Source organism: Fistularia commersonii, chromosome 5 (genome assembly GCF_037954325.1).
Source record: "Fistularia commersonii isolate RoL2024-O1a breed Wild chromosome 5, RoL_Fcom_v1.0, whole genome shotgun sequence".
Classification (NCBI taxonomy): Eukaryota; Metazoa; Chordata; class Actinopteri; order Syngnathiformes; family Fistulariidae; genus Fistularia; species Fistularia commersonii.
Genome location: NC_141288.1, coordinates 15,421,328 through 15,440,946, shown reverse-complemented (window position 1 = coordinate 15,440,946; position 19,619 = coordinate 15,421,328). Strand labels below are relative to the sequence as shown.

Sequence of the window (19,619 nt, the reverse complement as noted above, 5' to 3'; positions counted from 1 at the left end):
ATCAGGGATAATTTGCTGTTTGTTTGTTTTTTTCCACATTTGATGATTAGAAACACTTGACCATAGTCTCATTCCTAAGAAGCGAGGGGTTGAGAAAAAAAAAAAGAAGAGTGACATTTCACCTTCACCATTGACTCGATTACAATAAAACCTCATGTCAGTCATGCACTGTTCATGTCAAGAAAACATAATAATGAATTTTTCAAACTATGCCTTGAAATCTTTTCTCTGTATTTCATGGCGAATGCAGGACAGCATAAATATAGCATTTATGGTGCTTTTGTATATATACACTATGAATGCTACAAATACATAATAGGCACTTTGGGACTGGTTCTTTGAATGTAAACACACTTGTCTTGCCTTACCCTGTAATATGATTTACACCACTTGTCTCTCTGCTAACAAGGTTTTCATCCAGAGTTACAGGGCACTCTTTCTTTTATTCAATTGTTATTAGATAAATGTCTCCATCCATCCTTCCTGTGCCTGATTTTCTACCCTCTCAGCCTTTAGCCCCATATCATAGCCTCATGCTGTTTCCATCTCTGTCAATCTACATGTTGTCTGGCTTTGCTGATATAACGCCACGTAATCTGTTGATGGCTACAAGGAAATTGAGAGGAGAGAATATTGAGAAGCGCGAATCTCTACGGGAAGGTTTTCGAGGTCTAAGTTGTTCATTGGGTACATTCATATGCCTAATATATCTTAGCAGACAGGCAAGACTAACAATGTACAAACATGCTGTCAAGTATCACACTAACATGAGACACACCAGCTGTCAGCGTGTGTGTGGTGGATTGAGTGACAGTCCAAGGTGACAGTAGGGATTCCTTGGGGAGTCGGACTTGTGGTCTGGTTTGGTTTCTGTACCGTCTGCTAGACGTCAGTTCCCAGCCCCCTGTTCCCTCTCGACAGAGACCCCATCTCGAGCTGCACTGCGGAAACAGATGGTTGCCCTGACAATGAGCGTTGTGAACGTGCTGCTGGGGAGGGACTGAAGCAAAGTAGACATGGAGCTGCGAGAAACAGTTTTCTTGACCATTTCGTGCTTTAAATTGATTGTATGATTCATCATATTGTACGATGCAAAGGGGTCATGTTATATCTGATATCAGTGCAACAGTTCACTCTCTTGTAAAAGTTTCCGGCCAAAACATTTTGCATGTATCTGAAAGAATAGCGGCGCTTAACTTACATTAACAACCACACCTGCATGCTGAATTCAAAAGTACAATACATTTGTACGTCTGTGCATGTTGGTTCCGTATAATATATAGCAAGTGAAAAGGAGGAGTGCTGATGGAGAAAAATTGAGCCATATTTTCATGCAGGATCTCCATTTGTCAAGACTACTGGTGAAATATAATAAGTTCAGATCCCAGGGTGAAATGAAAATCTCAACATTAGGTCTTGGGCTGAAAAAATACATATAAGAGCCCCTGCTGTAAGAGGCATATCTGCAGAATTAGCATAAAAGGCAGGTGTTCATCTGCTGAGTTTAAAACTGAGAGCCCTCGGGGGTGTGCTAAAAGAATAATGGACTTTTGGAACTTTTTGACTTGGTTTTCCTCTCTTGGCACAGCAGGTTAGACACATACTGTTACATGCAGCCACTGCAGTTGTCATTTTGGTTGACCCTTGTATTGTAGAGACATGTAATCAAATTATAATATCAGATTAGCATATATAAGTACCTACTGGCATTTATCAGACAATGATGTTCAATTTTAACATAAGTTAGCCAAAGGCCCTGTCCAATTTAGCACAGCAAATGACTTATTGGCTGCTACTGAAAAAGCGGGGTCAAATTGGCAGAGATACATAAACCGATCAGTTGAGCATCTACTGTTTGATGTTTACATTTTGTAATCAATCATAATTCTTAAGCTAATGAAGATGTTTATTCTTTAAAGGTAAAAGCGCTATAGGGGATTAAAACACCGGACATTTACACAGGAGTAACATTTCCCTTTCTACACCAGTATTTCATGTTGTTTTCAGTATTTCATGTTTTTTTTTTTTTTATTATTATGTCAGATATCAGTGTTGCTCTTGCCTGAAACTTGTTTGATATGAAAATGAGATGCAGAGTGCCATGTGCTGGTATCCTACGGTACAGTAAAATCACACAAATACACTCGCACCAGTGTCTCTAACATCATTTTACAGTACCTGAAATAGTCATACTAGGAGATATGAACAGCTGTCTTCTCTTATTTAAGGGACAATATTTTGGGGGAAACAGGAAGTCCTGGTGTGTGTGTGTTTTCTGATGTATCAATGATAACATATATTTTGAGTACTCTTACAGTACCACTCCATTAAAGGAACCGAATGGTTTACCAATGTGACAATAAATGTGCACCTGTTATTGTGAGGAGTGAGAAAAAACATCAAGACACAAGACAGCTGCACAAGCTATTCTTATTTTCCTCGTGTCAAATCGACTGATTGCTTCCAACTTTTTTTTCTCTCTCTTTTTTTAATTCCAGTCTGCTCCTTGGGGGAAGGAGGCTGCAGGGCTGCTAATTAAAGAAGTAACCCATTAGAGAAGCTGCTTAAATTAATTGACGACAAAATAGCCAGTTCACTGAGGGTGGAGAGAAGCATGGCACTAAAACACTAAAACCAGAGCAAATGGCCAATTTACTTTATTAAAAGATAAGACATTTTTCATTGTATGTAAGTATTTTCAGTTTGTACCGGTAATCACAGAAAGATGCTAGAAAAGCCCACAAAAGGTAATTCAGGGATGCATTCAGGGATGCTGTATTTTCCCACCCAGCACTTCGTGAGAATTTGATAGTTTCCAAACTGCTCCTTCAATGAGCAATGTGGCGCAATTAAACCCCTTTAAATATTTTCACAAATAGGTCCAAAACAGCATGACTGAAGTCCCAGAAGATATTCTGGATATTTATGAGATGCTTTAAAAACAGTGAGTAATGTGATTGCACAGACAGGCTCTCTATGTAAACCTTAGACCCCCCACCTTGAGGAGCCTGGTTTGGTTTAATAGTATATAGTGGATGTGAGATGGTTTCAGATGAGGTCAGTTAAGGATCACCAACTAATTATGGTGCTGAGGCACTCAGCCTCTGCCAGATTGTTTAAAAAGCATTAGGGGGAAACATGGGCTTCCCTGATGCATTGTACATAATTAGTTTGGAGCCAAGGTCACAAACAAACACAAGCAGAGGGACAACACCAAGCATTCACATCCACATGCGTACACAATGACCCACACTCTATTCTTGTCTTAGTTCCTTTACTCTCAAGCTCTGCTTTCCCTCACAGGAACAAGGCACAGTGTCTATTAATTTCTTAAATTAATATCCTACCAAGTGATATGAATTTATGTGTGTCCACACACACAATTATCTTTAGCAAGGGGGATGACAATTCATTAGGTCTCATAATATAAGGTGTATTTTGAAATACGATATGAAACCTGTGGACTCATTTATATATTTTTTTCTTTCTTGTTTACCGGAGCAGAATGGAGTATACATAATCTTTCCTTGAAGATATCATTTCTAAGTAGGTAATGTTGGGTTTAAGAGACTAATGTTGGTTCATCTTGTCTCGTAATTCCATTTAATCTCTGAAGAGGCAGCAGCACATGACTGAAGCATGAAGGAGCTGTGGCTATAACAGGGAAAAAAACAACAAAAAAAAAACATCTTGTCACTTGTTTACAAGAGTGCTTGCTGAATGTCTTGTTCAAATTAGCAAAATGACATGCTGATTTGGTAAGTTCCCTCTAATTAATATCCAGTATGGGGTGTCTCTATCCAGGTCTGCGTGACACGGGGGAGAAAATGCAAATCCGTGATTTTGGCATTGTGAATTACACTGACAAAGTACTGTGTCTGTAAAGAAAAGATCTCTTTGAAGGAAAGGTGCTAATTGGCTTGCTTTTCTCAGTGGCGAGGGAGGGGATGATTATAAAGAAAAATTAAATAAACTAAACATACGTTAAGTATAAAGTACGGATTCCCTCAATTTCTGTAAACATAAACATATTTGGCACAGTTATACGGTCAAACAATTTTTTTGTTCTATGCTAGATAACATGAGATGCTTCAAAAACCCCATATCTCAGATGATTCAGTACTTACATCTGCAAGAACAAGCAGCTGTCGCAATTAGAGATTGTTGAGGTACAATATTTCTCATCTATTGTACTAAATTGCTATGGCAAGGGCGGAACCTGGACAACAGGTCAGTGAGAGGATGTCATCACCCCAAACAACGAGACTGAATACCAAGCCCCAAGAAGCAAAGACACCCTGAACACAATGGCAGCTGGGCGAGAGTACAGTAATCCTGGGGGAACAAAACAACTCCTTACAATGTGCAAAGGGTTTCACCCTAGGCCCAGAGTCCTGAGGCTAAATGCGAAGCAGAAAACAGGAGGTTTTGTACTAGTGAGAGTCAGAGCTACTATTTAGGAGAAAACAGCAAGCCTCCTTGAGTACATCAGGAAGAGGGCCCAAAATGATGACCTGCTGAGTGAATGCCTCAAGCAGCAGAAGCCGACTAAAGAGGAGCCAAAAGAGCTCATGAAGAGACAAGCCCATGCGTGGCATGGAAGGAGTGGCTGACATCGCAAGAAACATACGAGTGACTGGAAGAGGCTGGATTGAAAAGACAGCACAGAGGCTTTGATTTTGACTTCACAAGAGCAAACATTGAACACAAGATTGATTGAGGCCAGGGTATATCAAACTCGACAAGATCCCAAGCTGTGCAAAGATCCCCCAAGATGATCCGGCACACCAGAGAGGGGTTTAAGATGATGGCAGGGAAGGCATACATAGAGCATCATAGCCAGGTGGCTGCTATCATACATAGGAACATCTGTATATGGGCCATTTGAGTATGGCCCGGAAGTCCCGGGATCAATTTTGAAAACACCTCTGAAGGTGATCTAGCATGACCACGTCAAGATCCTGCAGGTCTTTCAGTTCAAGATGGACAAACAGGTAATGGCATCAGAGTTGGACATAGTGGTGTTGGACAAGCAGCAGAAGACAACTGTAGGGGTGAATGTAGTGACCTGAAGCCGTAGTATCATCAGGCAGAAAAAGTCAAGAAGCCAGAGAAATGCTAGGGCCTCAAGGAGTAGTTGGGGAAGATGTGAAGCATGAAGGCAGAATTGGTCCCAGACATGATTGAGCCACTGGGAGCAGTCACCTCCCAAGTGGGATAACAACTTCAGTAGATTTCAGAGGAGTGAAATCATGGAAACAGCTAGAATCTAGCATAGAGCCTCAAGGTCCAAAGGGAACCCAAGCTTGAAAGAGACACCATACTCTCCTGATGGAACAAACAGTATATATATAGTGTGTGTGTGGGCATATTCTTATACTCTTAAACCATGGAAAGTATTTTTGTTTGGGAAGGGAAGGTGGGTTGTGACCTCAATAGGGGTTTTACAGCAGAACATGTCAATATATCAAGTTGACTTGAAAACATTGAACACTGTCATCAAGACCCCAATTCATCATCAATATGATCCACTCACTGACTGACTAAATGCCAGCTGAACGATGTAACGATAGAACGATGTATGTGATACAGTCTCAAAGCTGCTGGTATCGTCAACAGCAGTCATAGCCCTGGTGGTATATAAAGAGCATTATTCCTAAGACTAGGGGTTCATCCACCGCAGGAGAAGAGAGCTCAGCTCACTTCTATGTCTTTCCATGCTGTCAAGTCAGTGACTCAAAAGCAGAGAAGCTGTAGGACAAGATCAATTGAATTTAGTTGATCTAAATAAAATATTCTTTAAAACAATCAGACGTTTACAGCAACACTGTGATGAGTTCCGCTGATATTGCATTTATTTATTATCTAGTCCACATTGCCATGCCACTTATCTCAGCTGTTAGTGGGCGAGACATGGGGTACACAATGGACGGGTTGCCAGTTGATCAGAGCGCCAAATTAGGAATCTGACGTTTGCCTTGTGTCTTACTTATCATCCCAAATACAAATGTTCAGCTTGCAATCTGAACTGTCACATTCTTCCACATAATAAGAAAACTTAAATTACAATTACAAGTCCTCCAAGGGTAATTTCAGATCGTACAGAAGCCCTGATGCTTCTGCAACAAGCATGCAAATCATGCTAATGACATATAAAATACAGCAAGTGTTATCACTGATGATTATAAGGATTGCAGGCTTTTCAAAGTTTGACAGTAAATGACAGAAAGCCAAACTTTCTATTTGAATCAGCATGAATTTCTGTTAAGACAGAGTTGATAAGGTGATAAGGTGACTAGTCAGTTTTTCAATGTGGCCTCAGGTATTTTATTTTAAAACTTGTTAAAGAAGCAAGACATGTGCCACCTAGTCTGTGTGTGTTGTTAGTGTGCACGGTGTATATGTAGTGGTCGTGGGGTATGCGTATGGCAAAGGAGTTTAGCACCAATATTTCAAATCTGAATGAAAATCTTATAACCTTTGTAGATATTCAAATAAATACAAAGGGGAGTGGGTGTGGTTCATCACATGAAATCGTGGTGAGAATTGTGTAGTTTAATGTGACAGCTTAAAGTAAAAATTATTGTTCATGTAACTGAGAGATTAAGGTATTATTTTGCTGGATTAAAGAAACATCTGTAGTTGAGTTCAAGTGTGATAATTCTATACTCTTGGGTTTAGGAATAATAGACTTTATCAATAATATACAGGACATGTTCCAGATGGTGCATGTAACATTTAACTGTGTTCCTAATCTTTTGTTTAATGTTAAAAATAGAGAAACTGCAATATACTGAGAGCCATATTTATTTTATTGTTCATGTTTTTGTAATAGACATCCCAATAAAAAATCCTGTGACTTCAAGGTTACTTGTGTTTATACCGACATTGTTAAATATCATCGCCTTCCAAAAGTAATCGCCTAAATTATGTTTTTTTTTTTTTTTTTTTTTTTTTTTTTTTCAAAAAACAGATTCATATGATGACTAAGGACTTGATTTAGGCAAGATGATCATATTTGTCAAAAAAATTACGAGGCAAATATTTTAAGAAGGTCATGATAGATTCAAAAACAGCTGAGATTAATTATGTTGGATAGGTTATATAACTTCACAAAATATTCTGTGTTGTCTCATCTTTTGACAAATTTCCATGATAATTGACTTTAGAAAGAGACTCTAAAGGTAAAAGGAGGGGAAGAAATGTTTAAGGATTGAGGCACGACAAGAAATGGCAAGCGACAGCAGTACTGTTAAGTGAAAATCTACAATCATCCCAGGCAGGCACATTTGACTGATGGCTCAACCATGACCGGTGAGAGCGAGGCAGATTAAGAAGGGTTTGGGAATAAAATAAGAAAAAAAATTACGTTCGGACTGAATACAATTATCTGGTCCCCGGATGCTGAAATCTGACCCCAGATATGCAAGACCATTCCATTCCTTCGAAGCACAGAAAGCTGAACCTGAACGACCCACTGTAAATATTGAATTTATATTTTGTTTCTGTTCTGTGTTGACATGAGAGACACAGATAATACAACCAATGATTTTTAAGTAAATCAGAATTTAGGGCACATGATGGCAATAACTATTATTAATTACTATTAACTATTGTAAAAATAATCTCACAGACTTGTCTAATACACCTCGGTAAATTTGCTACAAAATGAGTCCATTCAATTTTTGTGACTACAGATGGGATGGCCTCTTATCACCTAAAATTTCCCATTTGTTACTGCATGCATGTTCATTGCAACCACACCGCACCCTTTGTAAGGGGCTTGTTCGCTTAGTTCAGCTGCATATGCAGTGAGTATGCAGTCAAAAACAATTACTCTAATTTTTTTAATTTAGGAAAATCAGACAGCTGAAATGCAGATCTTAATTAAAACACTACAATGAAAACATTTAATATGTGTCAGGAAATCACAGGGGTAACTCCAGTTAATAACAATGCCTGTCTGCTTCCACCAAAGCACATGAAGTCAAACTTCAGTTAATGAAAGACAAAACAAAAGTGGAGAAAACACAGTTAAACACTATAAAATGGCCCAATGCCTGATTGAAAGAACAGTGATCTTTCATTGATTTCATGATCTTGGCTGTTTGAAGCTGAGATATGGGAATTTAAGATTGACGAATGATTGCCCTTCGTGTACATAGTAGAAGTTAAAGCCCCATATCAACATATGGAGTAAAAATGAGTTTAATGTCATGTGAAAGCCACCTTAGGGCTGCTGTTGGGCCTAATGTGCTGTGTAGTTACTCACAGCTTTACAGTCAGTGTTTGAATTTAGTGTTGAGAGAGTTAAGAGAGCTCACCTGAGGTCAGTGTGGGAGCAAAAGGGAGGTGGTATTAAACAATAAAACCCTGTGTGAGTAAATCCAAAGTTTCATCCATGACAAAAGACCTCTTTGTAGCGCACACACACTGTACACACATGCTCACCTGGATGCCATCCAGGAGTTTGCTCATACACCAGAAGCTGTCGGCCTCAATGTTCCTCAGAGCTTCCTCCTGGAGACTGGACACGTCAAAGTTTTCTACTTCCTCCTCTAGAGAAGAGAGAGAGAGAGAGAACAAGGAAAGTTAGGCCTTGCATCAGAAAGAGGTAAGACGGAGTGAGAGACAGTATGCGAGGGGGGATGCAAAATGAGGGGGTTCAAAGGAGAGAGTGAAGAGCAATCTGGGTTTACCAGCTCAGCGGGGGCTCTATCAAGGGCCCACCACTCTGACAAGGAACAAGGATGTCATGTAAAGTGAGTGTGAGCAGGTATATCTGGTTTCAAGAAGGACCCTGGGTGATTAGTTTTCAGTAACATGGGTGTTTGTTCACACCTGCCATAAGAAGTCTCCAAAAGCATCTTCCGCGACTGTAATCGTATCTCACTTCCCTGGTCTGTGCAAAATTAATGAGATTGAAAATCCTTGCAAAGATGGAACGTGCTATTTTTGCTGATTTGTAATGAGCAACACACAAGTGTATTCTTCAAATAAATTCCTGCTACCATCTTCTACTTTTCATTGCCGAACATAATGGCTGCTGATAGAAGAATAGGTTATGCAAAATACTAATATCTTGTAAATTAATAAAACAAAATTTGGAGAATTACAAGTCTGCAGAGGAGAACCTAAGACATTCTGAAAAACAGTATAACTGCACACCACAAACAATTTCAAATCAGCAGGCATAGTGAGTCCTAGTCATCTCCAGTGGGTGACATCAACGATGTGTGTCATCAGATGTCATTAACAGCAGTAGTGTGTGACGGACTGCAGGGGCTTTGACAGGTTGCTGACAAGCCAGTGACAGCTAGTGGAGAGGAGATGGGACAAGACTGATTAACAATGATCTGGAGAGGAGAAAAAAAAAAAGATGGAGGCTAGAGAGAACCAGATCGGGAGAGTGTGGCTGAATGTTTGTATATGTGGGGTCACGTTTGCAAAAAAAAAAAAAAAAAAAAAGTTCAGTACTGTCAGTTTTTCAATTCAGTAAAATCCTGGTCCTCATGCATGCGAGCACACACATGCTAAAGACCTGGTAGGTCTGCTGGTATCCTTGGCAACCCCGGTGGAATGTTGTCAAGATTGTAATGAACATGCTCAGTCTGACAGAAAGACAGACAGGGAATTGGCAATGGGCCAGAGCTACAAAGCTACTATGAACCACACTATTTGTGCAAGTGTGTGTTTGTGCACACACATGCCTATTCAACTTCCTGCCATGGACAGGCTCTCATCATTGTCTTGTCTGCTTGAAGTGGAGTAAGGATAGAAAGAGCCTAAAGAAAGAGAAAAAGGGTACAGCTTCTTCATTTAAAGGAGACCTTTCATCCTGTCCCTCTAGCATGCATCATGGCTTTGCTCAAATCTGCTGCCAGCTATAGAAATGGTCATGGCAATATGATTACATGTTTGCATTGCTTCTTTCAGGCTCAAGTAAGTCAATTTTTGTATTCTAAATAGTAATAACCGTAGAAAAAAAACAAATCTGCCAGACAAAAATTCATATAGACATGCACACAGTCACTTTAAGTGAAACAGAATCAGATATATTATTAATTTTATGAAGACTTACAACATGTATGGGAAAGTCAGCTACAATCACCTTCAAGAAATAGTAAATGAACTGTTTTTGTATAATGCTTCCCGGGGAACTCCAAGGATTTTGCAAAAAAAAAAAAAAAAATTAAAATTAAAAAAAAAAAATCACTATTTCATACTCTGGCAGGCCACATGCGGAGTCAAACACATGCCCACGTCTCTGTCTTGCCCAAGGACACTCCAGCATAGACTGTGATGGATTAAACCAGGATTCCTCTGATTACTAATCTGTCTTCTGAACTGACCCATGAGTATTGAAGCAGAATTTATAATGTTGCTTCCAGCCCAGCAAAGACAAAGGAGCCTGCCATCTTACAAATTTGAAGTCCATATTAAATTTGATAGCTCCTCAGTGGTGATCTAGAAGACAATGAAAATAATATGAATATTGCTTTCTCCGAAGGTTGCTGCCGCACTGAGCACCAGTGTTGTATCAAATCTGGAGATTAAATTATTAATTGTCAACAATCTGGCTTGCAATTCACTTGGTTTCATTGCTGATTAACAAGGTGATGAAGGGTGTGTGCTCTGCTGCTTGGGGAAGACGGTCAGTGTGTCCAGTGGTTGCACCGGAAGCGGGCATAGTTCATCACAACAGCAAGGACACACAAGATGAAGGGCTGAAAGGAGGAGACAGTGGCCAACTAAGAGGGGCTGGACCATGAGACAACAGTGCCCCCTGTGATCTGTGATAGAACTGATGTGAACGCCAAAAGAAAAAAAAAAGGCTTAATTCGGATGAATGCTTAAAAACGGTTAAAGCTCAGGTCATTAGTCATTTTCATGGGCGGGTAGTCCAAGCAGCACTGTCTACTCGCTGTTGATGAGGATGAAAGGATGAAAGCATCAAAGCTGCATGCCAAAAATCTGATGGTTTAACACAGAGTAGCTGAATTCTGTCTTTCACGACCCATTCAATCAATCTTCAAATTATGAGATTTTGGGTCACTGCAGAAAAAGTACCTCTGGAATTTACATAGCCTCAACAGGCTGTGTGTCTTTGTATTCCTCCCTAAGAAAGTGAATAATTGCTGACAATATTCACTTGAACAATGACTTTGTGAAAATACCAAATTACGTATTCTCTGGGTGAACTTAGGGGCTCCAACACTGAGGAGCAGCTGACAATACAGGAATGCCGCATGGTCTTTATTGCTGTGGAAGTGCTTTGGATATACGAACCAAAGGTATTTGTAGACTAGCTTCAGTGAGCCACTCACTAGAGAAGGGCTTGTTGACTGGCATAGGTTCTATGTAAGATATGCATGCTGATTAATCTTTTGCAAGTTATTATTGTCAATTTTCTCAGAAGGAGGTTAGAGGCTATAGAAAAAGTGTGGCTGACACTCCCTTGTAGGGAACTAGACTTCAAGTAAGAATGTAAATGTACAGATGCACATGTGTCTAAAAGACGGCATTCATTGATTTTTGGTGTCTCTCTGAATCTTATATAAATGGAGTTTTAATCACATTGTGTCAGACACACGCAGAAATCCAAAAAAAAAAAAAAAAGATAAATAAAAGAAACAAGAATAAAAAAACACTATGAAACTAGAGATGATTTGCTTGAAAATTTCAAACATTTTCTTTAATGACTGTCCAGCCTGGTTTCAGTCTGGAATGACTAGTTCTGACTCTGCAACACCTTCCTTCCAATAACCCATCAATGGCTCTCGTCTTTTTTTTTTTTTTTTGGACTCTTCTCAGATAGTCTCTGGATCTCTCCATTGGTGGATCAATACTTTAACCCTCCACTCACCTCCCCTCTTCCCGATTAGTCCTATTTATCCCTTTGACATCTCTTCTGTTGCTATATTGCCACTCCCTCTCCTGTTCCCTCTCCTCCCATCTCTTCCCATTGGCCACAGTGCCAGCTTCCTGCCGAGCCCCAGGGCTCATTTCCTGTTTGTCCTGGCGCAGGGGGCAACATGTCCAGAGAGACCAACAGCTTGGTTGCTGCCAGCTGTGAGCACTTGGCACAGCTTGGCATGCGGTGCCAGGTTACACCTCCTGAGACTTAGTGCAGGCACCAACATACACAGACATGTGCTCACTCGCAAGTACACACAACACGCGCGCACACACACACACACACACACAGCAATGCCAGTGCTGCCATCTGCCCTCTACAACTATGGTCCACAAGGTAATGTGATGTAAGATGATAAACGAGCTAGTTTAGCTTGATGCAATCATTAAGTGTGTGTGTGGTAATCTGGGAGTGTGTCTCTGTGTATATGCCAATGGGAGAGAGGAGAGAAAAAAAAAAAAACACTTTTTTGACGGTTGCTGTTGTTGGTTAAAATTAATCATCAGCAGGGAGCACGCTCTGGGTTTTAACAAGATTTCATCGTCCAAAGCTCATAAGATCCTGTGGAATAGTGCAGTCATTACTTTTAATTTACAGTGGCAGTTCAGGGTAAATCTAATGACTTACAACTTGGTTGCAGAATGCAAACATGTCAGAATCCTCTTGCCACCTTCAGAATGACACACAAGTGATACAGCTAAAGGCTTAACACTTGAAATGAGACACATATTAGCTGTGTATGCAATGTGCAAGACCTACACCTCTGGCAAACCTCAATTGAATTTCACATTCAGGCTTATGTGCAGGGAAAGTGATTGCTACACTGAGGTAAAATATGTGTGATAATGAAATTGTTAATGAGAGCAAAACTTTTTGTCTGGAAGGTGATATTCCTACTGTTAGATAATTAGCAGACAAGTATACCTGGTATACCTGGTGACACAAACCCCCACTGTGTGCATGCATGACAAAAAATGTAGTGAATAGACTGATTTCACATAACAAGTTGTTAAAAAGTAAAAATAGACAAGATGGAGAAGTAGGTAGGCAGGGGAGAGAAAGTGTCACTGGTTGCATTTTCTTTATTAAAATGTAATTTCATAACATAAACACTGAACTTTTCCAGTCTAATGTCCTTTTCTCCAAAAAGCAATTCAACAGAACAGCATTGATCCCTTATAATGCGGTTCTTAGAAGTTACAAGATTTTCTTCCAAGAAAACCACTGAGCGTCTTCATACAAAGCACTGAACTCTAGCCTCACCACGGATAAGGGATGCTTTAGGCCAGAAAATCAACAAAATCACTCTACCAATGTTCCCATCTTAGACTATCTGCTCTGTAAACCATGTGTCCATACATCAAACAGCAGGCCCTACAGCTATGAGAAAGATAATGTAAGCCCTTGACATAAAATGGAATACAGCTATTAATATCATATCTGCCTATGTGCAGACACATAATGATCTAACTACCCTGAGGTCAGACGGTTTGTAGCATGAGGAAGTACTAAGTGTTTTTGATGCTGAGTGAGGGCACCAAAACGGCATCTTATTTTGGCCAGTGGCATTTCTATAGGAAAGATGCATGGGAATATGCATGAAACACTAAGTGTATAGTTACCAACATCAGCTAAATTCTGTAACCATGGCAATGCAGAATGAAAGAGAGAAAAAAGAAACCTGAGATGAGATTTTTAAACAAATAGATTCACAATAATCATCCATGTAGAATTTCAAAGAGGTCCCGAGAGATAATGAACTATACAAAAAAATAAAATAATAATAATAATCTCACAGACATGTACTCAGAGGGCAGGAAAGTCTATCCTTTAAGAAAAACTAAGCGGGGCAGTTAAGTTTGGATTTGATTTACTAAAAATCTTTCAAATTCATCTGCGATAACATGTAGGAAGGAGAGAGCGCATCAGTGATCAATACCACAATCCATAGAACAGGATGTTAGAAAGTAGATGTCATTACTTATACCATTTCAAGAGCGTTTACATGACACCCAAGAGGGGTAAGGACATGAAAACACAACAACCTCTCTAGCTTTCAAAATTCATTAATTGGTCTTTTTCCTTGGTAAGATTTTAAGTTGGATTTGTGAGAAAAAAATAAATGAATGAATGAATCAATAAATAAATCTCAACTTCATTTATGTTAGCATCATTGATGGCATGACTGCAGACATTTGTTTGTCATATATTTAATTCATGGGCTGACCAGGAGTCTCAGTTAGAAAACATATGTGAAATAGTTGCTCACAAAGGCTAAGAGCAGCATTGTCTTGACAAAAAAAAACAATGATAATTGTCCTGAAAATGTCTTGTGAAAGTGAGGTATAAATGTGCAATTTGACTGAAGATGCTGGTGTGTGCAGCAGAAGTGTCTTATAAAGGTGGAGTTGTTTAATTCATTAAATCTTCAAACGAAAACTGTATTCCTTTATATTTCTATGTTTAAGTTATCATTAGAGCCCTTAGTTTAGTATGCAATTATTTAAGGCCATATTCCACACATACACACACACGCACACTTACATATAATGTATTCATATGGTGAATAGGTCATTTATCTGAAAGTTCCTGCCCACTTTGCAAAAGCTTGCTTCCTTTTTTTTTTTAACACATAAGAACTGTTTAATCTCTTAAAATGTCCAGCCCAGTTAAAGACGAGTCAATCTGCATACCTAAAGCAGAGGACACATTGGGGAGATGCAGAAAATCTTCCTGAGATGTAAGTGAGGGATCAACCCATTAAGCCATTAGTCTGTATAATCTCGGTCTTAGTTGAAGATCAAAAAAAAAAGAGAACATTAAGGCAACAGTAGTAAGAAGGGAGAAGGAAGTGGTTATCAGCATGTATACTTGTATTGCACTATATATATTTATGTTGACGCATTGCTAAAATGTCCTTTTTTTTTATTTGAATAACAGCTATGTGTGACTGATTGTGCGTGATGGAATTCCTTTGATACGTGTCCATGCCAGTGCACGTTCCCATATCACTGGGTGTCCATCTTTGTTTGCAAGGCATTCATCCCTTTTTGAGCCTTTATTCATGATGTAACCCACAACACAACACAACACACCATATCACCATCACAGCTATACGGTAAGATGACGATTTCAATTGCCTCCAATTGCATCAGGTCAAGCAAAATGTATTACACTGGTGACAGAATAAGACAAAAAAAAAAAAAATCCCCCCCAATCACATGGGTGACAGAGCGAACAAGAAATAGAGACTTGAAGAGATCTGAAGCTCCTCATGAGGAGAGTTCAATTTATGGCTTTTTATAGTCAAGTAATTAACTTAATCTAAAAATATTCAATAACCTCTATGATTATTCACAGAAGATAAATCATTTTTTGACAGAACTATTTCTCTGGATAATTTCTGAGCTCTATTGCTTTTTATCAGGGGAGATGAGAGAATCTCGAGTAATAGTGGGAAATAAGATCAAGCTGGATGCAGATGAAAGCCCAGCTATCGATTTTCAGCCTTATATATGTCTGTGACTATGGTGGACAGTTCAGCACCATATGCCAGCGCACATATAATTGGCAAATAAGCGGATAAATGAATTAAAGGATCTAATTGTAACAGTTTTTACATTCAAACATGAAGGGGGAAATTACTGGGTCTCCCCTCACCCCTCTTTTTACAATAAATAACAGCAGAGCGCATAATATTTAGTTTATGATACTATAACTTTAATGAAGAAAATGTTAGTAAGTATCAGTAAGCCTACTTTAAGAGTAGTAATCTGTTACCACCACACACGTTCCCGTTCTGCTTCACTGCATCAGACCTACATACTCTTGAGTTGTGTACGTTGGTTTAGTGTTAGTGTGTGTGTGTGTGTGTGTGTGTGTGTGTGTGTGTGTGTGTGTGTGTGTGTGTGCGTGTGTGTGTGTGCGTGTGTGTGTGCGCACGCGCGCTTTTCCTTTGTCCTGCTGCAGCATTGACAAAACTAAATAGATGGCTGCAAGGTGCTCTTGTGGGTCGCTCACAGATTGTAGGTAAAGGTACACCGCGTGCATACCAACCACCATGGCCTTAACTGCGGTGGTTAACTGCTAAGTCTGCAAAGGTCTGAACCACTAGAGGAGCAAAACACCAGACATGTTAAGACTTCTGACAGCCGCAGATTAGAAAATATGATGCATGACATTTGATTACATCCTCCATTATATATTATATATCATTATATCTTCTCTGCTATGAAAGGTTTTCACACTTCCAGAGTTTGACAAGGTTATTAGAATCATTGGTACTTGCTTTATGCTTGTAGGATTTGGCCAGCATAATAATGTACATGCAAATCAATTTGCAAATTTAATAAAATGGTTACAATTACTAAAGTGGCTTGAAATTGTCACACATCTGCAATTACATAGGGATAATTTATCTTCAATCCGTACTTGAAATAATCATGTTATTGACACTTTTGACAATAATTATCCATTCCTGGACAATGTGCTCAGATAAGCGCTGACCTCAACCGGGAGGCAAAAGAAACAATAACTTTGAAATAAATGTACTTGAGTTTAACACAGACTCACATTATACTCATAAAAGTTGACAAGAGATTGCAATCTTATGAAATCTGTAAAAACTGTGACTTAATCTTTCAATAAATTATTTTGCATAGGTCAGTCCAATATTTTGGTTGGCTATTGTAGTCATCATATGTTGCCCATTCCATATGTGTTGGAACAACAGTTTGCTGATATGTTCCTCTGGAAAACTTTAACAGACTGTGTACCTCTGAGAAATATTTTTGGGTGATTTAGAAAATTAGTCATGACTGGGTTTCTCCACTAGAGCTTGCCACAACTCATTTACCTTTATCTATTTTACCAGTAGGAACACTGTAAATGTATCACAACACTGAGAGTCAATTTCAGAGGGGTGTTAATATTCTCTTTCAATGTTTAATAAAGACATGAGTGCCATTCCATAGAAGAGTTAGTGTGGCATTCAGAATAAGATGGTGCTGTACAATGATAATTTCAATAAAGAAAATTTTGTACTGCGATTTTCAAGCTATTGGAAAGTTGAGCTGAATGTACAGACGACCCGCCGCCATGGCTAAAGGACACTAGTCGAATAAGAGCATGCACTTATTTAGGATGGTAACAAATACCGGACCAATAAAGTATAAAATGACAGTACATTTGCTGTTAATGACAGACCTGGCAGGACAATGTATCCCATAAATACTGTTTATGATGTTATTACTACTGAACACTTTTCAAGACAATAAACAACAAGTGGTAATGTACAATTATTGGTAAGACATCCTTAAATCATTGAAGGCAGGCAAAATTACGAGGTAAGGAACACGTTTTGTCGGATGGATGGGGTGAAATACAGCACAAAACCTGGATATAATCTCATGAGTACGGTTCTGTATCTTGTTCTGGTAGAAGTAAAGTCTCGGAGCCAAAAAGCAAGGGTGCAATCTAAATAGAAATAATGCCTAAAAACTCTTTTAAGAAAATATAAGATACTGCAAGGGGAAAAGAAACATTCAAAAGTCTGTCAGAAAAGAAAAAAAAAAAGATATATCACGAGAATGAAAGAGACATTGATACAATGAGCTGTGGAGATAGACAGAGACCGAGGGTCAAAACAATATGGCTGATTCAATTTCTGCTGGTCCCAAAGCTATTACTTAACCCCAGAAACATGGTGATTGCCTTCTAAACCAAATGGAAGAGTAGAGACTAAGACACAGCTAAAGCCAGGGGAGAAAAAGACAGATAGCATCAAAGAAAATTGAAGAATGAACCCCAGACCGTGATAAACTGGGAGAAAATAATGCCTACACTGAGTCAATAATCTTATTGAATGATTAAAGCAGAAGAAATTAGAGAGAGCAAAAGTAGATAAGGAACTAGGTAGAAAAGACAGTGTTCCTGCTGAATGTCAGCAGCGGAGCTCAGGCAATCACTGAGGAACTCATTAGAGCTAATAACAGCCGTTAATCAGAGGGCCTCTTCGAATAGGAGGCTCGACCAACAGTGGCCAGACCATGGGGAGAAAGAAGCCGATATTACTTAACCACCAACTGGCCGAGATGCACTCCACAGATTGCTCAATTTTCAAGACAGACAAACAAGCAACAATAGAGCTAGTTTGAGGGAAAGTTGGAGAAAGCAAGCTAGGTGACTGCAAGGGGCTGTTTTGTGTGTGGAAAAAAAAGGACTTTAAAAATTAGATTCTGTATTGCAATAGGTATAAATCTGCTGTACATTCACCTCATCCACTGTCTCCATTTGCAATAATTTCCAAACAACATGGTTCCCCATGAGTATCCAGCCATCCATCTTCTGCCGCCTATCCTGAACTCAAGGTCGCGAGGGATGCTGGATCCCGTCCCAGCAGTCATCAGGGCCAGATAAAGAGCCAGATATATAGACAACCATTCACTCACTCACTCATTCAGGGCAATTTTCCCAATTATTTCCAATGAAACTGCTGCATGTTTTTCTGACTGTCAGAGGAAACTGGAAAACCCGGAGGAAACCCATGGAGACATGGGGAGAACATTCAAACTCCACACAGAAAAGTCCTCTTGTCAAAATCGAACCAGGGCTCTCCGTGCTGTGAGGTCGAAGCGCTAACCACGGCTGTGCCCCCCCAGATGAATATATATGTAAAAAATGTAATGAAAAATATATACGCGCCAAAATTCCACTTATTCTCTAAATGTTTCATAGAAACAAGAGTTGGCAGAGTCTGATATTATTCCATCCTGCCCAGCTATACACTTACAATTGCTAGCCTTAATGTGCTGGGATCTGTCCCCAGGTAGATCAACAAGCAGGCAGGCATGCACCAGATCCATCTGCAAACTGGCAAACCATTGGGAGAGATCCACAACCGAGATCGAAGGCCATGGTGACAATTACCCCGACCTTAGCCCAAGTGATCTGTTGGGTTTTCTTTCATTTTACATTAACCATATAACAGGTAAATCAGATTCTGACTCAGGTGAGACCCCAGAATACATCCCTTTGCTCCCAAAATGACGCACACACACAACAACCCCATTCGACCAAGTGTCTGCAAACCAACTCACTCAGTCACATAAGTAGCCATCTCGACTTGGACCACACCCAACCCCGATCCCAGCAGTCCCAAATCGCCGCAGTCTGGTAGAAGAGCCTTTTCGGATCATAAGTGAAATGTCTTCAAGAAGAAAAATGAAGTGCAGATGCCACGTCAAGATATGCCAACAACTTACTCCTAAACAACAAGCAGAATCAGGCAGGCCAGTTATAGAAAGCCCCGAAATGACACACCACAGGACTGTGGGTTTATCAGATGCGGTTCTGTGTTGTTACCCTTGATATGAAAACAAGAATTTAGCTCTAGGTACTCAGTTATACCTCATCACCACTAGCATAATCTTTGGTTATGAGCCATTTACACTTGCATCAGGTGCTAGGTTTTAATGCCCCCCAGCATTCTCCTGCTAGCATTACCAAGATCAAATGTGACTTTGTTGTTTTGCTCAATTAAACTGTCCCTCACTGTTTTATAGAAAAAAAAAAACAAAAAAAAAAAACATTTATGTCTGTTATACCCCTGAGTCACTTGTACAATACAAAGTGCTGAGATCTGAAGATAAAAAGTGCACATTTTTTTCTTAGGACAATGTCATGTCATAATGCTCAGAATGAT

The 19,619-nt window shown here is 39.5% G+C and overlaps 1 protein-coding gene across 6 annotated transcripts in view; it reads right to left on the bottom strand.

Annotated features, from left to right (window-relative positions):
* The window catches only part of tbc1d22a (TBC1 domain family, member 22a), a 124,715-nt gene that overhangs the window by 51,576 nt on the left and 53,520 nt on the right, over positions 1–19,619 (bottom strand). For 5 of the 6 annotated variants that reach the window (XM_086146997.1, XM_086146994.1, XM_086146993.1 and 2 more), the window contains one exon: positions 8,452–8,558. In XM_086146997.1, the coding sequence (XP_086003123.1) occupies positions 8,452–8,558 (107 nt within the window). Of the gene's footprint in view, positions 1–142; positions 942–8,451; positions 8,559–19,619 lie in introns of those variants that run through there. The other variant, XM_086146996.1, reaches the window with a different exon arrangement.